The sequence below is a fragment of the Harpegnathos saltator genome, unplaced genomic scaffold, assembly GCF_003227715.2.
Source record: "Harpegnathos saltator strain DR-91 unplaced genomic scaffold, Hsal_v8.6 scaffold486, whole genome shotgun sequence".
Lineage (NCBI taxonomy): Eukaryota > Metazoa > Arthropoda > Insecta > Hymenoptera > Formicidae > Harpegnathos > Harpegnathos saltator.
In genome coordinates, this window is record NW_020230300.1 from 213,718 (window position 1) to 235,790 (window position 22,073).

General features: G+C 37.4%; 2 protein-coding genes across 5 annotated transcripts in view; one reads left to right on the top strand and one right to left on the bottom strand.

The window, feature by feature from the left end:
- Nucleotides 1-17,866, top strand: part of LOC105191141 (chitin synthase chs-2) — a 62,123-nt gene extending 44,257 nt beyond the window's left edge. The window contains exons 13-20 of the mRNA XM_025302347.1: nt 10,415-10,569; nt 10,741-11,037; nt 11,184-11,410; nt 11,516-11,879; nt 11,988-12,164; nt 16,808-16,972; nt 17,163-17,391; nt 17,619-17,866. Of these exons, the coding sequence (XP_025158132.1) occupies nt 10,415-10,569; nt 10,741-11,037; nt 11,184-11,410; nt 11,516-11,879; nt 11,988-12,164; nt 16,808-16,972; nt 17,163-17,391; nt 17,619-17,851 (1,847 nt within the window). The 3' untranslated portion in view covers nt 17,852-17,866. The remainder of the gene's footprint in view (nt 1-10,414; nt 10,570-10,740; nt 11,038-11,183; nt 11,411-11,515; nt 11,880-11,987; nt 12,165-16,807; nt 16,973-17,162; nt 17,392-17,618) is intronic.
- LOC105180510 (BRCA1-associated protein) lies at nt 11,739-21,050 on the bottom strand. Of its 4 annotated transcripts, none has more exons than XM_011136600.3 (7): nt 20,793-20,871; nt 20,252-20,555; nt 19,943-20,132; nt 19,454-19,772; nt 18,738-19,162; nt 18,226-18,616; nt 11,739-11,821 (listed from the first exon to the last, which is right to left on the bottom strand). In XM_011136600.3, the coding sequence occupies exons 1-6, from the start codon at nt 20,869-20,871 to the stop codon at nt 18,233-18,235; spliced, it is 1,701 nt and encodes a 566-aa protein (XP_011134902.1). In that variant the 3' UTR covers nt 11,739-11,821; nt 18,226-18,232. The 4 variants fall into 4 exon arrangements, with proteins under 4 accessions (XP_011134902.1, XP_011134904.1, XP_011134900.1 ...); XM_011136602.3 differs by lacking the exon at nt 11,739-11,821 and adding an exon at nt 11,937-12,107 and having other exon boundaries at nt 18,226-18,610; nt 20,793-21,050; XM_011136598.3 differs by lacking the exon at nt 11,739-11,821 and adding an exon at nt 11,937-12,107.
- Between the last annotated feature and the right edge of the window lie 1,023 nt (nt 21,051-22,073).

The window sequence follows — 22,073 nt, forward strand, 5'->3', positions numbered from 1 at the left end:
CATCCTGCTGAAACCAAACATTGTGGAAAGCTTCTCCAGCAATACCTTGAATAGCCGGTGTCACTTGGTTTCTTAGCAAATTGCAATAATTTTGAAAACAAAGGTCTATGAGACTAGGTCCCAAAATTTAGAAGAGCTGCGGGAAAAATAGTGAACGTTTCAAATTCAATCACACCCGATTTTTTAACTGACGTAATTGAAACGTTTTACGTTCGTTTAAGACACTGCCAAGTTGTCGAAGGACATCAATTTGAACATTTTATTAAATAATTAGTGTTTTTATTCCTTCACATACACCAGTGTTCCTATCTTGGTCTTGCCTTAGTTGGCCGGACACGCTAGCGGTCTTGCCTTAGTTGGCCGAACATGCACGCACACACACACACACACACACACACACACACACACACACACACACACACACACACACGCACGCACGCACGCACGCACGCACGCACAGGAATGCGCATGCCCGTGTGAAGCCTGACCTTTCTTCTGTTGTCGCCTTCTGTGCCCTCGCAAAATCTCAATGTTCAAATGATGATAACTCTGCGAAAAAAAGACGTAGAGACCTCGGCGACCTCGCGTTGTTTTCGTCTCGGAAAGCCCTTTCGAACGAGCCCTCACTCAACCCAATATGCCGTTTGAAATTTTTTGGCTCCCCCTTCCCCCGGCCCCCGGGGATGTGGAGGTGGGTGTTTTTGTAGTTAAATAATAGACTTTTTGATCCCATTGAATCCTTATAAATTTCAATCCTATATTTCAAACCGTTCAAAAATTATTTAGGGGGCCCCGAACTTTTGGTAGGCACTGTATATTAGCTTTGATAAGGATGCTGTTAAATACCCTGTATATGTATACAGGGTGTCCCATTTTTATGTCCCACCCCAAATAACTCTTCAGTATTGAAGTTTCAAGGAAAATCATCTGAATAAAAGTTGCAGGGATTTAAGTGAGATACCTTACGATGACCTTGACTTTGACCTTGACCTTTATTTTCACGGTCATTTGAAGATCAACTTGTGATTTTTAAATAGAAACTCTTATTTTTTATTACATTGTTTTTTTTCTACTAGTTAATTTGAACAACTTTTATCTAAAACATTTTTTTATATGTCTAATATCTTTTGAGATATTTGAGAAAAACTTGATAACTTTTTTAATATTTAACTTACGATATCTCACTAACTAGTTGTCGGAAGAAAAAGTGGTACTAGACTTTCTTACTTTATTTGGTCTCAAAAATGTATTGTTACAATAGCGCCTTGACTTTTGTTAACTTACTGATTTTTGCAAATTTCAAAATCATCAAATTAACAAAAACCAGGGCGCTATTGTAACAATATATTCTTGAGACTAAATAAAACAACAAATTCTAGTACTATTTTTTCTTCCGACAATTAATTAGCGAGATAACATAAGTTAAATATTGAAAAAGTTATCAAGTTTTCCTCAAATATCTCAAAAAATATTAGACAAATAAAAAAATGTTTCAGGCAAAACTTGTTAAAATTAACTGGTAGAAAAAGCAGTGTAATAAAAAATAAGGATTCCCATTTAAAAAACACAAGTTGACCTTCAAATGACCTTGAAAATAGAGGTTAAAGTCAAAGTCAAGGTCATCATAAGATAGTTCACTTAAATCCCTACAACTTTTATTGATATCATTTTCCTTGAAACTTCAATACTGAAGAGTTATTTGGGGTGAGACATTAAAATGGGACACTCTGTATACTGGGTGTTTCAGACCATCCAGGTCAGCCGGTTTTTTCGTTAATGCAACATTTTAGGGAAAAATATTTCAAACAAAAATTGTAAGGCTTCAAAGGATCTATTTACTGACGCTATGAATTTGACCTTAGGATAACCTTAAAAAGTGCAGTCAAGATCAACATAAAAATCTTACAAGGAGATGACGCAACCTGTTTCATCGATTTCAACACGAGTCATAGCACATACGATAGCTATGATGCCGTGTATAAACGCCCTAACATAATATGCGTGAATGCGTCTTTGTTTACGAGTAATTTGTAGTTAAAGTTTGGCTCGCGGAGCCGTGCCACACATAGGGCGCAAGTTACGACACTCTTTCACGAAGCCGGCGTGGCTGAGCAGACAGAGGCACCCGCGCCGCGAATACTTTTACGCCGACGACGGCGTTCGAGTCCCGCCGACGACTGGTTCGTTTTTTTTTCGTATGTAAAGACATGTAATAAATATTTTTATATTGTTCTTATATATAATTCCTTTTTTTGTTTCTACGCTATTAATCAAGGCTAATTAGGAAAGTCAGGTCTTTCAAATATGAACACAACTTTTTTATTAATTACAATAAAATGTTTTTTTCGTGTAAATCTATTTCGCATAAATATTTCGTATGGTATGGAAAAGAAATGGCCAGACAGTGATTATTTTGTGTGAGAGAAACCCGAGAGCCGTTAGAACCGTTACAAGTGGAAAGGAACCCTCTTCCCTTTCCCCTTCTCGCAGAGGAATTCTCATGTTTTGTGACGTGCTCGCTTCATTCTCTGGGCAGTCTTCGCAACATGAACAGTGAAAAACTCGTGTTAAAAATGAAAACCACGTTTGTAGATGAAGCAACGATCAGCTATGTGCAAAATCTAGCAAAATGTGATATTACGAAAGAAAAGTTGACGAACGCAATAGAATATCTTCGAGGTAAATATATTGAATGTGTGAGCAATGGAAAGATATATTTGTACGTATTGTTATTGGCCTTGTATACAATATCAATTATATTGAATTCATATTTGCAGATGTCCTGATACAATTTCCGTCCAGTCTTGTTGACAGTCGCGAAGTATTTTATAACGTCAATCAAATATGTTTTCCACCAACTATACATAGTCAAAAGTGTATTTGTGCAAAAAATTATGCGTTTATTACGTGCAGTTGGTGCAAAAAACTATTATGTTTTACATGCTTTTATACGGCATTCCATCCACAGAGTTGCGACAGCATGACCACATTTTATAATACGTAACTTTGATACGTGTGCCTTATATTTGTCTTATGTGTGTGTGTGTATGTGTTTTGATACGGACAAAAACATTTTATTGTAATTAATAAAAAAGTTGTGTTCATATTTGAAAGACTCTCCTAATTAGCCTTGATTAATAGCGTAGAAACAAAAAAAGGAATTATACATAAGAACAATATAAAAATATTTATTACATGTCTTTACATACGAAAAAAAAACGAACCAGTCATTGGCGGGACTCGAACGCCGTCGTCGGCGCAAAAGTGTCCGCGGCGCGGGAGCCTCTGTCTGCTCAGCCACCCCGGCTTCGTGAAAGAGTGTCGTAACTTGCGCCCTATGTGTGGCACAGCTCCGCGAGCCAAACTTTAACTGCAAATTACACGTAAAGAAAGACGCATTCACGCATATTATGTTAGGGCGTTTATACACGGCATCATAGCTATCGAGTGTGCTATGACTCGTGTTGAAATCGATGAAACAGGTTGCGTCATCTTCTTATTAAATGGATACCCCAACTTTTTGTTACATCATTTTTTTCTAGTAATTAATTTTAACAATTTTTGTCTGAAACATTTTTATAATTACCTAATATTTTTTGAGATATTTAAGGAAAACTTATAATAATTTTTTTAATATTTAACTCACAATATCTTGCTAACTATTTGTCAGAAGAAAAAGTGGTACTAGACTTTTTTACTCTATGTAGTCTCAAGAATATATTTTTACAATAGCGCCCTGACTTTTGTTAACTTACTGACTTTTCGAAATTTCAAAATCATCAAATTAACAAAAATCAGGGCGCTATTCTAACAATATATTCTTGAGACTAAATAAAGCAAGAAAGTGTAGTACCACTTTTCCTTCCGACAAATAGTTAGCGAGATATCGTAAGTTAAATATTGAAAATGTTATCAAGTTTTCCTAAAATATCTCAAAAAATATTAGACAAATAAAAAATATTTTAGACAAAAGTTGTTCAAATTAATTGGTAGAAAAATACAGTGTAATAAAAAATAAGGATTCCCGTTTAAAAAACGCAAGTTGACCTCTAAATGACCTTGAAGGTCATAGCCAAAGTCAAATTTAAGGTCACCGTCAAGTCCGTTACTCGATTTTCTACAACTTTTGTATTTTAAGTTTTTCATGAAAACTTGATCCTGCAAAGTTATCCGATATTTTTAGGACATCCTGTATACAGGGTTTGTCAAAAGTATAGAAACCCTTAAATAATTTTTGTAAAAATGAAAATATCAAAAAACGTTAAAACACGTATTTTGATTTTTGAAAAAAGCTGTCCTACGACATGGATACCGATCATTACTCACCCCCTGGTACGCGGGGGTAAAAAGGGGGTTGAAAATTTTTAATTGGACTAAGGGTCGAGTGAAAGCTTATTTGAAAGGTCTTTTCATAACAAACACACCCTTAAAATTTTAAGTCGCTAAGACCTCCCATTAAAAATGGCGGCCGTTCAAATTTCGCACATGTCGTATGCGTGTGCGTGTGCGTGTGCGTGTGCGTGTGCGTGTGCGTGTGCGTGGGCGTGTGCGTGTGCGTGTGCGTGCGTGCGTGCTTGTGGCTAAACAAGTGTGAATGTGTTGTATATATAGTCGTGATAGGTTGCAAAACAGACGATTGAAAACTGTCATCTCTCTTTAATAATTCAAAACCTTTTACTCCGTGTTTTAAAATAAATTTTACTCATTGTGTTAAAGTAAATGCTTAAAGTGGCTGCCATTTATAATACTTCCTGACAATATGCCAATCTTTGATAGAATGCAGAAATGGCTCTACGATTCGTCTCAAAAGATACAAATCTATTTGATCCCTTACTCGCTGTATCAATTCTTGGATGCTTTCAGGTTTTGTTTTGTAAACCTTACTCTTCAGGCGTCCCCATAGATAATAATCAAGAGAAGTTAGATCTGGTGACCGAGGTGGCCAATCCTCTCCTCCCTCATTTCTATTCCTTCTTCCTATCCATCGTAATGGAAAAGTCTCATTTAAAATTTGACGTGGCCCTAAACCAAAATGAACAGGAGCTCCATCATGCTGAAACCATATTTTTACCATATATTATATACCATATATTTCTTCGAAACTATTTGGAAAAATATTTCGTATGGCTGGAATTATTTGATTTACAAGTAATCTGTCATACCTTTGAGCGTTCAGATTTTCTTAAAAAAAAAACGGTCCTATTAAGTAGCCATCTATTATTCCACACCATATATTTATTTTTTGTGGGTATTGTGTGTGAGCATCCCGCACCCAATTCGGATCCTCATCTGACCAGAAACGAAAATTTTGATTATTAACTTCTCCCGTTAACGTGAAAGTTGCCTCGTCTGTAAAAACAATTTGATAAGGGAACATAGGCCGGACATCTATTAGTGCCATCATTCTTTCACAGAAACCTATACGACGTTCCACATCTCCGTCTTGCAATTCTTGAACATATTGTAATTTGTATGGATGGAACTTGCTTTTCTTTAAAATTCTCCAAACGGACTTGGGAACAATATCGTGAGTTTGAGCGGCTCTGTTAATAGTAGAATTGGGACCTTCAATAAATGTCTGCAGAACATCAAGTTGTCTTTTTTTTCTTCGTTAATGGCAGGTCTCTTTGATTTAGGGCGATTGTTTACGTTACCAGTTTCTCTGAAACGTTCTATTGTTTTGAAGATAGTGGATTTATTAATTCGACGATTCGGATACGTCTCATTAAATAATTGAGCGTACGACCGCTCGTTATCACCCCATCTACCCATCATGAGGATAGTGATTCTTTCACGTTCCGACAATTCGCCAGCCATTTTTAAAACGTTTAATTTTTAATCTGCCTAAGATCTGTGAGAACTGATTTTAAGTCGTGAGAACAACTGATTTTAAGTAGCAGTGAGAACATCTGATTTTAAGTAGCCGTGAGAACAACTGATTTTAAGTAGCAATGAGAACAACTGATTTTAAGTAACCGTGAGAACAACTGATTTTAAGTAGCAGTGAGAACAACTGATTTTAAGTAGCTGGTTGATCCTGGATAACACTAAGTGCATGAAATTTCGAAATTTGAACGGCCGCCATTTTTAATGGGGGGCTCGTAGCGATTTAAAATTTTAAGAGTGTGTTTGTTATGAAAAGACCTTTCAAATGAGCCCCCACTCGACCCTTAGTCCAATTTAAAATTTTCAACTCCCCTTTACCCCCGCATACCAGGGGGTGGGGAATGATCGGTATCCATGTCATAGGGTAACTTTTTTGAAAAATCAAAATACATGTTTTACCGTCTTTTTATATTTTCATTTTTACAAAAATTATTTAAGGGTTTCCACACTTTTAACAAATCTTGTATATAAAGCATTATTGCATACAAATTATACTACAGATGTTGCTGCAATGTTACACTGCAATTTTATTACAATATTTCATTGCAATATTGTAAGCGGACATTTTAATGTTTTGCTGCAATCTTGCAACAATATTTCGCATCGTTTTTGCAATGTTGCAATCTTGCAAAACAACGTTCCTGTAATGTTGCTGCAACGGTGCTGTGGTGTATGGGTTGGCGTCTTTTTTTTACCTCTTTTTGAAAAAAAGATTAGTTCGGATATCACATCTTTTTCACAAAAATATTATACGTATTATCAAGTAATCTTTTATATCAATAATAATTTAATAACGAAATGTCAATTGACTGGCGCTCGACGAGCAGTTTTTGTCTGCGTCGGACGCGCACGAGTCCAGCACGCGTTTCTTTCGATGATTTTACGCGCCCGTGGCCGTCTTCTATTGGCGCGACCGACGACGAAGAACTATCGACGGCGCATATTGTTTGGTCTACCGAGAGCACGCGTAGTTCACGTGCCCGGCCGAGTCGAAAACAATCTCGCCCTTGCGCGAACAGAATAGTCTATGAATATGTATTTATATGATGTACTTTTAACGTTTTGTAGCTTTGTAACTCCCTCTAGTGAAAGTAAATGTCAGTCAGACATTTGTTGAACGATTTTCGTAAATTTCACGATTTCGTACTTTGAGAATAAATTTCTAAGCTCACAGGACATATAGAGCAAAAATGAAGATAGTTTTCTTATATAATTAGACCTTGCGGAATCGATTGAGCTTATGCAGGACCTAATCGGTTTAGCCGTTATAGTGGTACGAAAATAGATCCTATGATTAACTAGCCAGATAGCCAAACCTGTGCGAGCAGATTTCGAGCAAAGCCTGCTATCATAGTTTGATGGAAAATAGGCAACAAATTTAATTTGTTATATCAAATTATGCCACCAATCTACGGTCAAATATGCCAGATCTTGCTGTCGGATATTTGACGGCAGATTTGTAGCAAAAACCGCGCAAGACTTGTAGTAATTTGACGGCAGATTGGCGGCAGAAACCGAGCAAATTCTGCGCGCAGACTCTGCGCGTAGTTTGGCAGCAGGACCTGCGCGGTTTCTGGCACCAATCTGCTCGCACGGCCTGCACGCAGGTCCTGTCGACAAAACACGAGCCTAATGAGGACACAGATGGCTATGGTTTTGATGTGGGGATCTGATCGAAATTGGCGTCAATCTGCGCGCATTCTGCTAGCATGTTGCTTACTGGGTAGAGATTTCGCGTAATAATACACAGTTCGGTTTCGTCACCTCGCTCGCGCGTTCACTTGGCGCGAGACACTACCGTGTCTCTTGATACTCATCCGTAAAAAAAGCAGACCACTAAATTTTAGCACAATTTCTAACATCTTTTAGCACAATTTTCTAACATCTTTCAATAGCGATAACTTAATCATAAATCATCATATTGAGATGAAACAAAGCTCAAATTAAAGCTTTTTTTTCTTTTTGGGTAACGGTGGGGAAATCCATCATGGATACCCCCGCCCCTTGGGGAGGACGGGGGTTATGCCGGACTCCTACCGGCTAAAATCCCACCGGGGTGCCTACCGCTCGGACTGAAGTAGGGGGAGTCAGGGGAACTACATCTGCATTTCCTCCCCGACATCCCGGTCCCAGAGCTCTCAGGGAGCCCCACACCTAAGTACCGTGCCCTTCCTACGGAGGGAGTCAAGGGTGCGGTGCCCCGGCCGGGCAACCGGCCGGGTTGGCCTTTCGTTCTAAATTTTGGAGGGAGGGGACACCCGCCCTTCCTCCTCGCCCCCGCCTTCCCCCTTTCCTACTGGGTAGGTAGGGGGCAGGGAAGTGAGGCCTGGTCCCAACCAAGTCCCACTTCTTCTCCCTTCCATCCCCTTCTTCCTGCCACCGACGCGCTGTGGGTGGGCGCGTTTAACTCCCTTCTCCCATTTCCACCGCTTTGTCGAAGGCGGGCCCGAGGCGGCCGAAGACGCCTCTGAGGGATCGGCGGCTGCTCCTCGGCCGGCGCCACCTCGGGCCCGCTCCCCATCCCTGGGGAGCACCGCCCCCCCCCATGCGACGGGGTCTGAGTCGGCGCTCCTATTCGCCGGCCTCCTTGCGGGACCTCCCGGCAAAAGGAGGCCGCCGCACCCCACTACCCGGGCGAAGACACGGTGCTGCGGTTCCCACGCCTGGCATTCCGCCAGGGTGTGCTGCACCGTGTCCTCCCACACCGGGCAGTGGTGGCATTCCGCGGTGGGTTCCCTTCCAATCCGGCGCAGGTACCGACCGAAGCAACCGTGCCCGGTCAGCACCTGTACCAGATGAAAGGTGAGTCCGCGTCCCCTCCTGTCCGCCATTTCTGGCAGACAGGGGCGGACGGTCTCGGCCGTCCGGAGCCCAAATCCCTGGGGGTCTGCCAGTATGGCCGACCACCGTTCCAGGACTCAGGCTCTGGCCTGGGATCTCAGGGCCCCCAGGTCCCTGGCCGATAAACCCTCCCCCTCCTCGCGGAGCTCCTTCACCCTCCAATAAAGGATATGCCTTTCATTGGTTAGGAGCTCCACAGGGGGAGAGCCGGCCAGGGTCGTCGCCGCCCTATACGAAATGGTGAGGTATCCCCGGATCGCCGACCGGATCACGACCACCGACCGCATGGCTCCGCGCAAAAGCATCTTGTTGCAGTCGGAGGCCATAAGCCGGGGTGCCCATATGGGCACCCCGTAGAGGGCGATCGAAAGTACCACACCGATATAGAGGCGGCGAGCGTGCCATCCGGGGCCTCCCGCAGCCTGGCGTTGGCAGGTCTTCATCAGGCCTGCCAACGCCAGGCCTGCTTTCCGGACCCGGGGGGCCAGGAGCTCAAATTAAAGCTTGGACATTTCTTGTCAATAATCAAAAACCTAAAAGTAAATTATAATAAATGTTTTACAAAATGGCGGATGTTAAAGACTTTGATTAATAGGAAAAAAAATTTGTTTTTTAACTGTTGCATTGCTCAGGGGAATCGGTTCTCTGATATAAAAATGTATGCGGTTTAAAGTTCATTTATTTTTTAACAGATCCATATTTTAATTTTTCTACGACCTTTTTTGATAAAGTTATGCCGTTTTGAAAAAAATATTGAGTCCGGATATGAATCTTATCGATCATTATAGACAGCATGCTGAAACGAAGAGTAAAAAAATATAATATTCAAACGTTAGCAACACTTCGCATTTTGCAAGAATGAAACAATGTGAAACAAGAAGAAATTAGAAATTTGATTTACAATATGTCCCAACGAATAGAAGAATTACTAATTGCGAAAGAAGGCAATACGCACTATTAAACTTAAATATACACACATATACATATACATACACGCGCACACACGCATGCACGCACGCACACGCATGCACGCACGCACATATAATATATGGAATCAGATTCCTGCCACGTCCACGCCGTTGACACATCCTGAGCGTAACGTTAAGAGCAGGACACATACACGTATGTACACTTACACGAGATTTAAATCCGATCATCTACCACCACGTGGAGCATCTTGATCAAATTACATATTAATTTCCTTTTTGAAAAAATTGTCCATGATAATTTTTATTCTGAACTGTAGATTTTACAAGAAAAGATTGTCCATTTTATAACGTTTTCTCCAAAACGGTATAACTTCATCAAAAAAGGTCGTAGAAAAATGATTAAAATATGGATTGTTAGAATATTGTTAGTGGATATTGTTAGAAAATAAATGAGCTTTAAACCGCAAACATTTTTGTACTAGAGAACCGATTCCCTTGAGCAATGCAACAATTAAAAAACAAATTTTTTTCCCATTAATCGAAGTCTATCTTTAACATCCGCTATTTTGTAAAACATTTTTTATAATTTACTTTTAGGTTTTTGGTTGTTGACAAGAAATGTCTAAGCTTTAATGTGAGCTTTGTTTCATCTCAATACGATGATTTTTGGCTGAATTATCCCTATTAAAAGATGTTAGAAAACTTAAAATTTAGTGGCCCGTTTTTTTGCGGGTAATGATTATCGATATCTTTTGAAGGGAGTACAATCCTAGGACCTGGTACGATATTCTTGATGTTGGTCGGTGCATTTGTTGCCGCTTTTCATATCGATAATTGGACCAGTTTTTGGTATAATCTAATTCCAATTGGTGTATTCGTTGGAGTTTGTTTTACTTGCAAGGAGCGCATACAGGTACAGAACTCGAATAATTTTATAAATGCAGAAAATGTAAATAAGCATAATGTTGATTGTTACCATCTAGCATTTATTGTTATTAGATCGTTATATTTTTCACGAATTATAATTATTGAGCTGAGAACACAAGAACATCTAATGCGCATTTACTGATATGAATTTGTGCAGTTATTAGTGGCCGAGATCATCAGCGTTATTTACGGACTGGTGATGATAATCGTTCTGGTAGGAATCATGTTGCAAATTGCGGAAGATGGATGGCTTGCACCTAGCAGTCTTCTCTTTTTCATTGTTGCGATGCAACTAATAGTGGCTGGTCTATTACACCCTCAAGAATGGACATGCCTATTGTGTGGCGTTATTTATTACATTACTGTACCGTCCATGTACATGTTGCTGATCATTTTCTCCATTTTCAATGTGCATAACGTCACATGGGGTACGAGAGAAAAGAAGAAAAATATTGTAAGTATTCAACTTTTCGTTAAGTTCGATTAATTTGGAAATACTTGCACGTCCCACTGCGGGAAATAATTAGAAAAGGCCATTTCCAATTATAAATGAAAAATTATCATGTAATAAAATAAAAAATTATCATAAACTTAAAATAGTCTCAAGAAGAACAAAAGTCACCGAAAATTGGCAATTCGGAAAATATGATAGGAAAATGGAACAATCAAAATAGGAATCAAAAAGATGGTTCATTCGATTTTTCCTTGGGAAATCTCTTCAGATGTGTCTGTTGCATTAATACGAGGATCAGTCATGAAGAGAGGCGGCTAAATGAAATTAACGACTCCTTGCAGCAAATAGACAAACGTTTGAAGTTATTGGATAGGTTTGATAAAGCCGTTATGTTTAATCACGTTTAAAACAAATCATCTTTAATTTTTATTAAGCCAATTACCTCATTTAATTCCAATTTAATTATTGATACATACAGATTAGTGCATATGGAGACTAGCGGCATTATCCAATCGTCCTCTCATCCTAATAAATACATAAGATCGTATTCACCGATAGAAGATACAATGGAAGCGAAATTATGTCAGGACATTGAGCTTCAACATATAAAAGACGATAATAAGAGCGAGAATGGGGACGTTGACGAAGACAGCGACGTTTTGACGCAAATGTCAATGACTTCGAGTCATGAACCCTCCAGTTTCCTCATCAGTCCTTACTGGCTCCAAGACGAAAGAATGCGAAAGGGTGAGGTAGATTTTTTGTCGAATCGTGAAGAGGAATTCTGGAAAGAATTGATAGAAAAATATTTGCGACCTATTGAAACCGATGAAAAAAGTCAGGTAAAAATTTTATCTCATAAGAAAAAGATGTGAGGACTATAGAAGAAAACACTTACGTGGTAGTGAGTTATTTTTCTGTGTATTTATTGTGTAATATGCTTTCTTTAGAAAAAGATAGCTCAGGAATTAATGAACTGTCGAAACGCATATTTGCTGAGGTTCTTCATGTTAAATGCCTTATTTGTGCTAATCGTGTTCCTTATGCAGTTGAATAAAGAGATACTGCATCTGCAATGGCCATTGAGTATGAAATATAATGTTACATACGATGAAAAAAGAAATGAGGTGAGCATTCCAGTGATAATTATACTATACATTCTGCGAAAAGGTATATTCATATGAATATTAAATTCAATATAAATATAAGATTAAATCCATAATTGTCTGAATTCATAATTTTATTTACATAGTCTGCTTTATATACCAAGTTTTCCAAAAGTAACGGACCCTTCCTGTCTCAGAATCTATGCATTATAGGGAAAAATGACCCGAACAAAAGTTTTAGGGTTCATAAAGTTAGTTCTGTTTTTTTGTGACCTCAAATTTGATTTTGACCTCGATCTTAAAGATCATTTGAAGGTCAACTTTTTTTAAAGCATTTTCAAAGCGTTTTTTAAATGGGAACCCCTATTTTTTATGTTCACTGTTTTTTTCTACCAATTAATTTGAATAACTGTTATCTAACACATTTTTTTTATTTACCTAATATTTTTTGACATATTTGAGGAAAACTTGATAACTTTTCCAATATTTAACTTATGATATCTGGCTAACTACACTGCACAAAAGAATTATGGCATAGATAATTTATTGCCGAAAATTGGCCAACTTTGACTGGCGATTACTTCGCAAAAAATTATTGTAGACTAATAATTTTTTTTCAAAGTGAAGCTTGAAGTCTCTACTTTAAAAATGTATCTCCATTTTTCGCATGCGATGCACCTCTACCCTTGTAACCCCTGACATCTGAAGGCATGTTTGGTTATACTGAAAATTGCAAAGTTTGACGGAATTCACGGACGTGGACAATTTTTTTTCGGGGACGCCGTTTACATCATCATAAAGTTCAAATGTTCCCCTTCAACTTGAAAGAAAAATGGAGTCAATTTTCTTTTGCTACAAATTTTTTCGCAAAGTTACAGCCCTTCAGAAATCATACGGAGCTGTGGAGAATACGGAGAGAGTTTGTTTGCCGATGCTAGGAATGTTGGCTGTGGTCAAAACACGAGCCAGGAGCTGAAAAACATGCGCGCGTGCTTGCGTACGTATATCAACAAATACTTTTGCCGTTGCAAAAAATGGAGATATATTCTTAAAGTAGAGACTTCAAGCTTCATTTTGAAACAAAATCATTAGTCTACATTGTCTACAATAATTTTCCGCGAATCGCCAGTCAAAGTTAGCCAATTTTCGGCAATAAATTATCTATGCCATAATTCTTTTGAGCAGTGTATTTGTCGGAAGAAAAAGAAAAAACTAGACTTTCTTTTTTTATTTAGTCTCAAGAATATGTTGTTACAATAGCGCTCTGACTTTTGTTAACTTACTGACTTTTGGAAATTTCAAAATCATCAAATTAACAAAAATCAGGGCACTATTGCAACAATATATTCTTGAGACTAAATAAAGCAAGTAAGTCCAGTACTACTTTTTCTTCCGACAAATAGTTAACGAGATATCGTAAGTTAAATATTGAAAATGTTATCAAGTTTTCCTCAAATATTTAAAAAAATATTAGACGAATAAAAAAATGTTTTAGACAAAAGTTGTTCAAATTAATTTATAGAAAAAATAGTGTAATAAAAAATAAGGGATTCCATTTAAAAAACGCAAGTTGACTTTCAAACGACTTTCAAGGTCGAGGTTAAGGTCAAAGTTGAGGTCACAAAAACATAGAACTTTATGACCCTAAACCCTAAACCCTAAAACTTTTGTTCGAGTCATTTTTCCCTATAATGCATAGATTCTGAGATAGGGGGGGAGTCCGTTTTTAGAAAACTTTTAGAAAACTTGGTATATCAAAATACAAAATCTTTTCTCAAACATAAAATTTACAAATCATAAAGAGCAATGAATAAAAAGGGCCGATTTTGGCCCATCGTGGGGAACGGACATATCATTTCCAGAGAATTTTGATCTGCAGAACACGATACCGTCGTTAGTTTTCGTCTAAAATCCGGGAAATATATTCTAATCCGAAGATCTATCACCCAATGATCGAATGGCCCGGGAAGCCTTTACATAAACTTTGAAGCTATTGCAAACTTGTGTATTAGCTGAAGATAATTTAGATTTTCGATTTAATAGTTGAAGATGTTCATTTTTTATACAAAATTTGCTGTAACAAATATACGTAAGCAGTCTGAAAAGTTCTCGACCTGACACATACATGGCATTAGAAACTGTCAAACTATAATTATATTGGAAAGTGGCATCCTTGATATAAATCCATGTAAAATTTTATTCGATCTGTCAAATCATTCGAGTAGTAGCACCAGTTGAAAAAGCTTTGTGCAAGATGGGTGCCGCATTGTGGAGAAGTAATAAGGAACTATTTCCTCCTAAACCCCAACTCTGAGACTTGATGAAAGACACTTCGATAGGGTTTTTAGCCGGTAGGAGTCCGGCATAACCACATGGCTCCCTCTAGGGCCGGTGGTATCCATGATGGATTTTCCCTACCGTTATAAAAAAAAAAAGATGGGTGCCGCATTTGCTAACAATTGATCAAAAACGCGTTCGAATGCGTATTTCTCAAGCGTGTTTGGATCGTTTTAAGCAAAATAAAATAGATTTCAAGCGTCATTTCATAACTGTTGATGAAACTTGGATCCACCACTATACACCAAAGTGAAAAGAACCTTCCGGAATCACACTTTCATGATGGTATTGAATTATTGGAAAAACGTTGTGTTCGGAGTTCATAGCGAACGATAGTTTTCTGAAAGAATCTAAAGATTCTTCTATCTTCAATATCACGAAGCTCACGCGTGATCGATGCGTGCTCAGCGCTAGCGGAAATTTCGTCACCGAACGTTGGACCACAAAATCCCCAGCGAGGAACACTCCTCAAAACAATGTTTATTCCCGTGTTAGCCATGTATGCCGGGCAGACCCCAAACATGCGATTATGGCGTGAACGAGTTACAGCCAATCATTATCTGCCAGCTAGAGCTGCAAAAAGATACAAGTGAGACTGAAGATTCTCTTCGCACTCTGGTTTATTTGTCTTCTCTTCCGAGCGGTCTTTTTCTTCCGATCTCAACGGGCGGGCGAGAGCTTCATTCATGTTCGCGCGATCAGTGTTTTATTTCGTCGTGGCTGCATCGTTGCACTCGGTTACGATTGCATGAAGTTGCGCTCTGTTCTACGCGCCTGGGTCGCACGCCACTCTCCGACGCTTGATCGCGTGCCCATCGGTACATCGAGCACTCAACGCGTTTAACTTGCATTACTTTTGTGTTTTGTATTATATGATTTAAAATCATATCCATTTTCCGTGCGCCGTCGGCGAACGTCGCGTCCGCGAGCACTGCTTGTCGCGAAACACCTTACGTCCGCCGGTCTACAGCGAAGATTTCCGTCGATCGGGCGTCCAGTCAGACGTTTCCCAAGATCTCCGTCCGCGTTTTACAAGCTGAAAAAGGTGCCTCAAGATTTCCGCTCGATCGCAAAATGTTCGCCGCCGGATATGGCTGTTGTTGTACATAAGAATAAATTCAGTTTAAGCTTAATCTTACTTGATCGGTTTCTCTGTCCTCCTGCACTTATAGCGATAAAAGATCGCGTACTTGCATCCTCCACGCACAGCGCTGTGCGATACCGCGCCATCGTCGTCGGCGGAACCCGACGGGAACACGTTGGAATAAATGTATTGAAGTTTCAGGAGATTATATTGAAAAATAAAACATATTTCACGGCAAAAAATTTTTCTTTCATTGTTAGGCCGAGAACTTTTCAGACTGCCCTCGTATATACGGTGTCACAGACCATCCGTACCACCCGATTTTTTTGTAAACACATTTTAGAAAAAAATGTTTCAGACAAAAGTTGTATGGTTTCAAAGGGGACATACAACAACTATATCATTTTGTTTATAGATGGCACCACTTTTGAGATATTCACTGATCATTACTTTTCTTAAATGGAAACTGCAATTTTTTAATATATCATATTTTTCTATCAATTAATTTGAACAACTTTGGTTTGAAACATTTTTCTATTTGCCTAATATTTTTCGAGATATTTAAGAAAAACTTGGTAACTTTTTCAACATTTAACTTACGATATCTCGCTAATTATTTGTTGGAAGAAAAAATAGTATTAGATTTTTTTACTCTATCTGATTTGAAAAATATATTGTTAGAATATATTGCATTTTTATTAACTTTTGTTAACTTATCGACCTTTGGAAATTTCAAAATCGTCAAATTAACAAGTCAGGACGCTATTGTAACAATGGGTCTGTTCTTTATAGCTGCACTGCTGAACCAATGCAATAAGTTAAAATGAGACTATATTTTTTCTCACTTTAACTTATTGCACTAGTTCAACAGTGTAGCTATAAAAAACAGAGCCAATATATTCTTGAGAATAGAGTAAAAACGTCTAGTACCATTTTTTCAATAAAGTTTGCAATAGCTTCAAAGTTTACGCAGGGGCTTGCTAGACCATTCGATTATGGGATAATAGATCCTCGGATTAGAACATGTTTCCAGAGTTTTAGACGAAAACTAACGACGACATCATGTTTAGCGGGTCAAAATCCTCTAAAGATGTTTTGTCCGTTCCCCACGATGGGCCAAAATCGGTCCTTTTTACCCATTGTTCTTTATTTCTTTATGGACTAAATTATTTTATAACAATCAAATTAATTAACTTTTAAGCTTTAGATATATATTACAATATACAATATCAATTTTCTACAGGTGCATGTGACAAAACAATATTTGAGGCTCGAACCCATTGGTTGTTTATTTATTATCGGATTTGTCAGCATATTAGGCATTCAATTTGTTTCTATGCTGATTCATCGATTTGACACATTTACCCATGTGCTTGCTAACATGAAGATCAAACTTTGTTGTACTAAAGTAATATCGTTAAAATTTTTAACCATTTTCAATATTTCTTTCGCTATTTTCTTTAAATAAATGTACTGAGTGAAATATATACAAATAAAAAATTGATTTATTGTAAAGAAAAGATTAGACAGATAAATCTAAAAATATATTTCTTTTATGTATGATTTAGTGATTCATTATATAGCTTCTATTTTCGCAGATGACTTCTGAAGACAGTACTGTTGAGAAGGATGCTAATGTTATAGCACAAGGACTTCAACGTATGGCAGAGGATGAAATAACCGATGAATATAGACGAACTACCATGACTGCTTCTAATAGAAGAAGAACTGTGCACGAATTAACAGAGAATTCACAATCACCGTTGAGGAAAGTCGGAAATTTTGAAAGATTGTTTCGACGAAAACTCCGTAACCCAAATTTATCAGGTATTTGACGAGTAAAGATGGCATTAATCACCAAGCTTATAATTCAGATTATCTTTAAATTAAGCTTTCTTGATATTTGCAAATATATCGAATAATATATATTAAGCACTCTATTTGCCAAGATATTTATATGTAAATGCTATAATATATTTGTCACATTTTTGCATGTATTTTTTAAATATTTTTACTAAATATTTTTATATTTTATATAAATGTATATTTTTCAGGTTTATCAGAACATGTTTCCTCACGAATGTCCAAGGGCGCATTCAGCGCTTTCGAACGAAGACGATCAACAATTTTAGCAAAAAGAAAAAAGATACAACCTCAAAAATCGTATGATATTTATGATGATACTAATAGTTTAAGGAGACCATCAGATACTCAGCTTCCAACAATATTGGATGCGAATCAATTTCAATATGATAACCCTGCATTCAGACACGATGAGAATCTATGAGAATTTCTAATTATATTGAGGTATATTAAAGATATTTGTAATATTTTATTTTTTAATTTTAAATTTACATTGATATTATAAATCAGATAAAATATAAACAATTTGCTAAAATCTTTATAATTAAATAATACCTTATTTATATTAAATTTACCACTGAGAAAAACTCCAATATAATTCTCTTACTTGGTATTTTCTGAATTATTTTTGTAATTGATAGTCAAAACATTGCATTAGTATTTTTATTTGCATGTCGACAAAAATTTTTAATAGTGAATCTTCCCTCCTTTATTAAACAAGAATACGAGTTTGGACAATTAGAAATTTTTCAAATTTAGATATTTAATAACATTAATAATATCAATAATAATATTTACGGTAGCATCAATGTTTCTTGTGGCCTTTATGTCCTCGAGATCCTGATGATTTTCCACTGCTAGGACTTGGAGGAACGACAATACGACCAGCGGCAATTTCGTCGCGATCGACAGACTTCTCAATCTGATTTTGTGCATCGAGGAAAAACATGAGATCCCGAACTTGTTCCTTTAAGTCGGCGATTTCCGTTTCTTTCGCAGTTTTTAATTCGGACAGTTCATTCTCCAATGTCTTGTATTTCATTTGCCACGAAGTTTGATTTAGTTGCAAGGCCTTCCTTAGCTCTTCTTCTTCCGTTAATTCCGCTTGTATTTGCGTTAATTTATTGGTGGATTGTTGTAGACGTTTTTCCAATGTCTGTTTATCCCGATTTAGCATCGAAAACTGTTTCTGACATAATATAAAAAATATTTTGTAGAAAGTTGAACCAATAAAAAAACAGGAAAGAAAAAAGAAAAGAAACTGAAAAAGAAAAACAAAAAGATATAAGATAACAAAGAGAATTGTCTACCTTGAACTGCGAATTCTCCTCAAGCACTTCTCCTAGTTTGTCCCTCAACTCGGTAATCTCAGTTTTAGAACGTTGTTCCAAACGACTAAGCTTCTCTTCAAAGTATTGACGTTGTGTTTCCAATTGTGATGTTAATAAATACGTGAATTCCAATTGCACTGAGTCAACTTTTTCTTCCACAGCGGCGCCTTCATTCTTGGCCTCGGTACGACCACCTTCCACCATTTTGCCATCTTTGTCCTGTAGCAATCGATGTACGAAATTATCACCGACATAATCCCAAACACGATTGTTGCCCAGTTGCATTGCATAGCAGTGATGTGTATCTCGGTAATGTTCGAACGCGTGGCCCTGATGATAACGCGAACAACCCACATGACCGCAAATCAAGCAGATCCACAAAGCATCATTGCTGGCATCTGCAACTAAAAAGTTCCAAATATATAAAAAGAATTTTTAGTTTGAAATCATTCCTTCAATTTCTGAAAGAATGTGGGATATCAAACTTAAAAAAGTAATTTGTAAAATGTGATTTTCTAATTATTCAAAACATGAAAAATATTTTAAAATGAATATTGAATTTTCAAAGACGATTTTAATATTTTTGTAAAGAGTATAAAATATAATAAAAGAATTATTAAATTCAAAGAGAGAAAAGTAACTAAGATGGTAACATTCAATTTTGAACAATTCAAAGGAATCAGACAAATACCTACCACATTCCATGCAACGGCTATCAGCTAATGGTTCTGGTGTTTGGGCATATCGACAGATGGGGCAGGATGTATCACCCCACTTTACAAGACAACTAGAATGGAACGTATGATTACATAATATCGTCAGGATCCCATCCACACTTTCGTCCATCCTTTCCAAACAGACAGGACATGATGGTAATTCTGTATGCCTACTTAAAGGCATCCCATTGTCTCCTATTTCAACTTTGGACACAAATACCATGTGACAAACTACATCAGGTTCCAGAGAGTTATAGGGAGCACCATTGAAAGTTTCATAAAACTCACTGGCTGCATTCTAGAATGCAAAAAAAGCTAAATTTTATGATTTTGATTATTATAATTAAATCTGAAGATAGGCGGAATGATTCTTAAATTCTCAAGTGTTCTGTGTTTAAGATTATTTTTTTGTGAGCAAATTCAATTTTAAATATCAGAAGTGATTTGTTCAAATATTGATAAACTTACCGATGATCTAAAAGTGATCAAAGCCATGTACTGATTAGGACTACCATCTCTGAGTATCCTAAAATGTTGTATGTCCTGATGACAAGCTGCTGTGAAAGTTAAAAGATCATGGCAAGTCATTGTTGCTGGTACTGACAGCATACAAATAGTATGACTGCGATCTGCAGCACAATGCATTTCAGTCAATTCACTTCAACAAATAAAAATGATAATTAGTATTATACTAATATTAAGTTTGGTAAAAACCTATTAACACATAATCGATATGCACGATATATCAATAATACTTGACACAATCTAATAACTTACTCTTCCTTGAAAAGATGAAGAATGCCTTTTGTGACTTCAACAAATGGATTTCCCGAAAAAAAATTGATTTGATCTGGCGATGTACAAGCAGCTGCACCAGTTATCTCTCCAGAACCAGAACTTACAACATGGTTAGAGTTTGCGCATGATGTTTCATCAGAATTAGCTCTTGAGGATGAATGTGATTTACTTGTGCTTTGACTTGATAACAGTGGAGATGTACCTTCTGAGATTGAATTTGTATAAGTTTCTACATTGATATCTCTTGGTTCTCTACGGCCTCTCATCTTCATAGCCATTGTACCTGTATGTTTATATTTTTACATTTTTAAAAGAAAGTTTGGTACATATTCTTATGTAAATGCTGAATAAAAAATATATAAAATATTGCATTCTTTCTAAATACAATAAAAAAATAATTGTACGATATTTATAAAATAAACTGATATTTTCAGTTAATTTCCAATCGTAAAAGTTATATTATTAAACCATTAATGTCCTGTATCATGATTAACATAAGCAGTAAAATATTTTTACTCACTGATTGATTCTTCTAATTCTAAATCACAGATCTCGATACGAATAACGCATAGGGATACCAGAACAGCGGACGAACTCATGCCACATAATTAAATTATAGCATATCATGTTAAACATTTCCCATTGTTTATTTTATTGTGTTACCACCATTAGAGAGAAGGAGAAGAGGTGTCATGGGACATGGGTTATGGGCCGCTTTTAGCCGAGTCCAGTGTGAGGTGCCCTCTGTACAACCGTGCACATGAACTACGATGCCAATGTCCACGACTCTTTCCTGATTTTCCCCACCACGCACGTACGGTCGCGGACATAAAGGTTGTCACTTTTTTTTTAATGACTTTCGGGACGTATCCTAACTCGAGAAAGATGAGAGCTGCTGCTCCGCCTGCGGAGCACACCTGCGTAGTAACTCACAACGAAAGGCGAGAAATGAAACATACGTGGTATGACATAAGTATGTCAACAATTATTGCGTTCAGCGGAGAAAACCGCTCAATGAGCGATTAGTGACTATTGGTCCTTACTGTTAGATCCTTACATTCAGACCAATAACGTTGACAAATTATTCAACAGTTGTTCAACCGTTGAGTGTCGTGAACGCACCCAATTCTTACATTTTGAAAAATCAGCAGCGGAGGGATAGATACAGGCGGCGTTCCGTTTCACGCATATGCGCGCATTTATATATAGTTCATGTTACATATACTGTAGGAAATGCGCGCATAATGCGTGAAACGGAACGCAGTCATAGTGTAAATCATTCAAATGGGAATGCGTCTTTTGCAAGGTATTGAACAGGTATATATATTAAATTTTAAGTGAAATCGTATTTATTTAGTCACTAATCGCTCACTGAGCGGTTTTCTCCGCTGAACGCAATGATTGTTGACATACTTATGTCATACCACGTATATTTCATTTCTCGCCTTTCGTTGTGAATTAAGCCAGCGGCACACGGTGCTTGTTTTCGTGCTGGATTGCTTGTTGGATGAAAATACTGCGTTCTGATTGGTGCATTTCCATCCATCTTCGGAAATGTACCAATCACAACGCAATATTTTCGTCCAACAAGCAATCCAGCACGAAAACAAGCACCGTGTGCCGCTGGTTTAATTCTTTCCGGGCTATAATCTGACAAGGGCTGCTGCCAAACTTGGAGTCACTGATTTAACGAGCTTTGGCAGAAATGTAGTATAGGTCCAGCAAGAGCTACTATTAACCAGAGACGATGCAACATTCAAGCATTTGGGGGAAATTACAAATTGAAATTTCGCGATTTTAA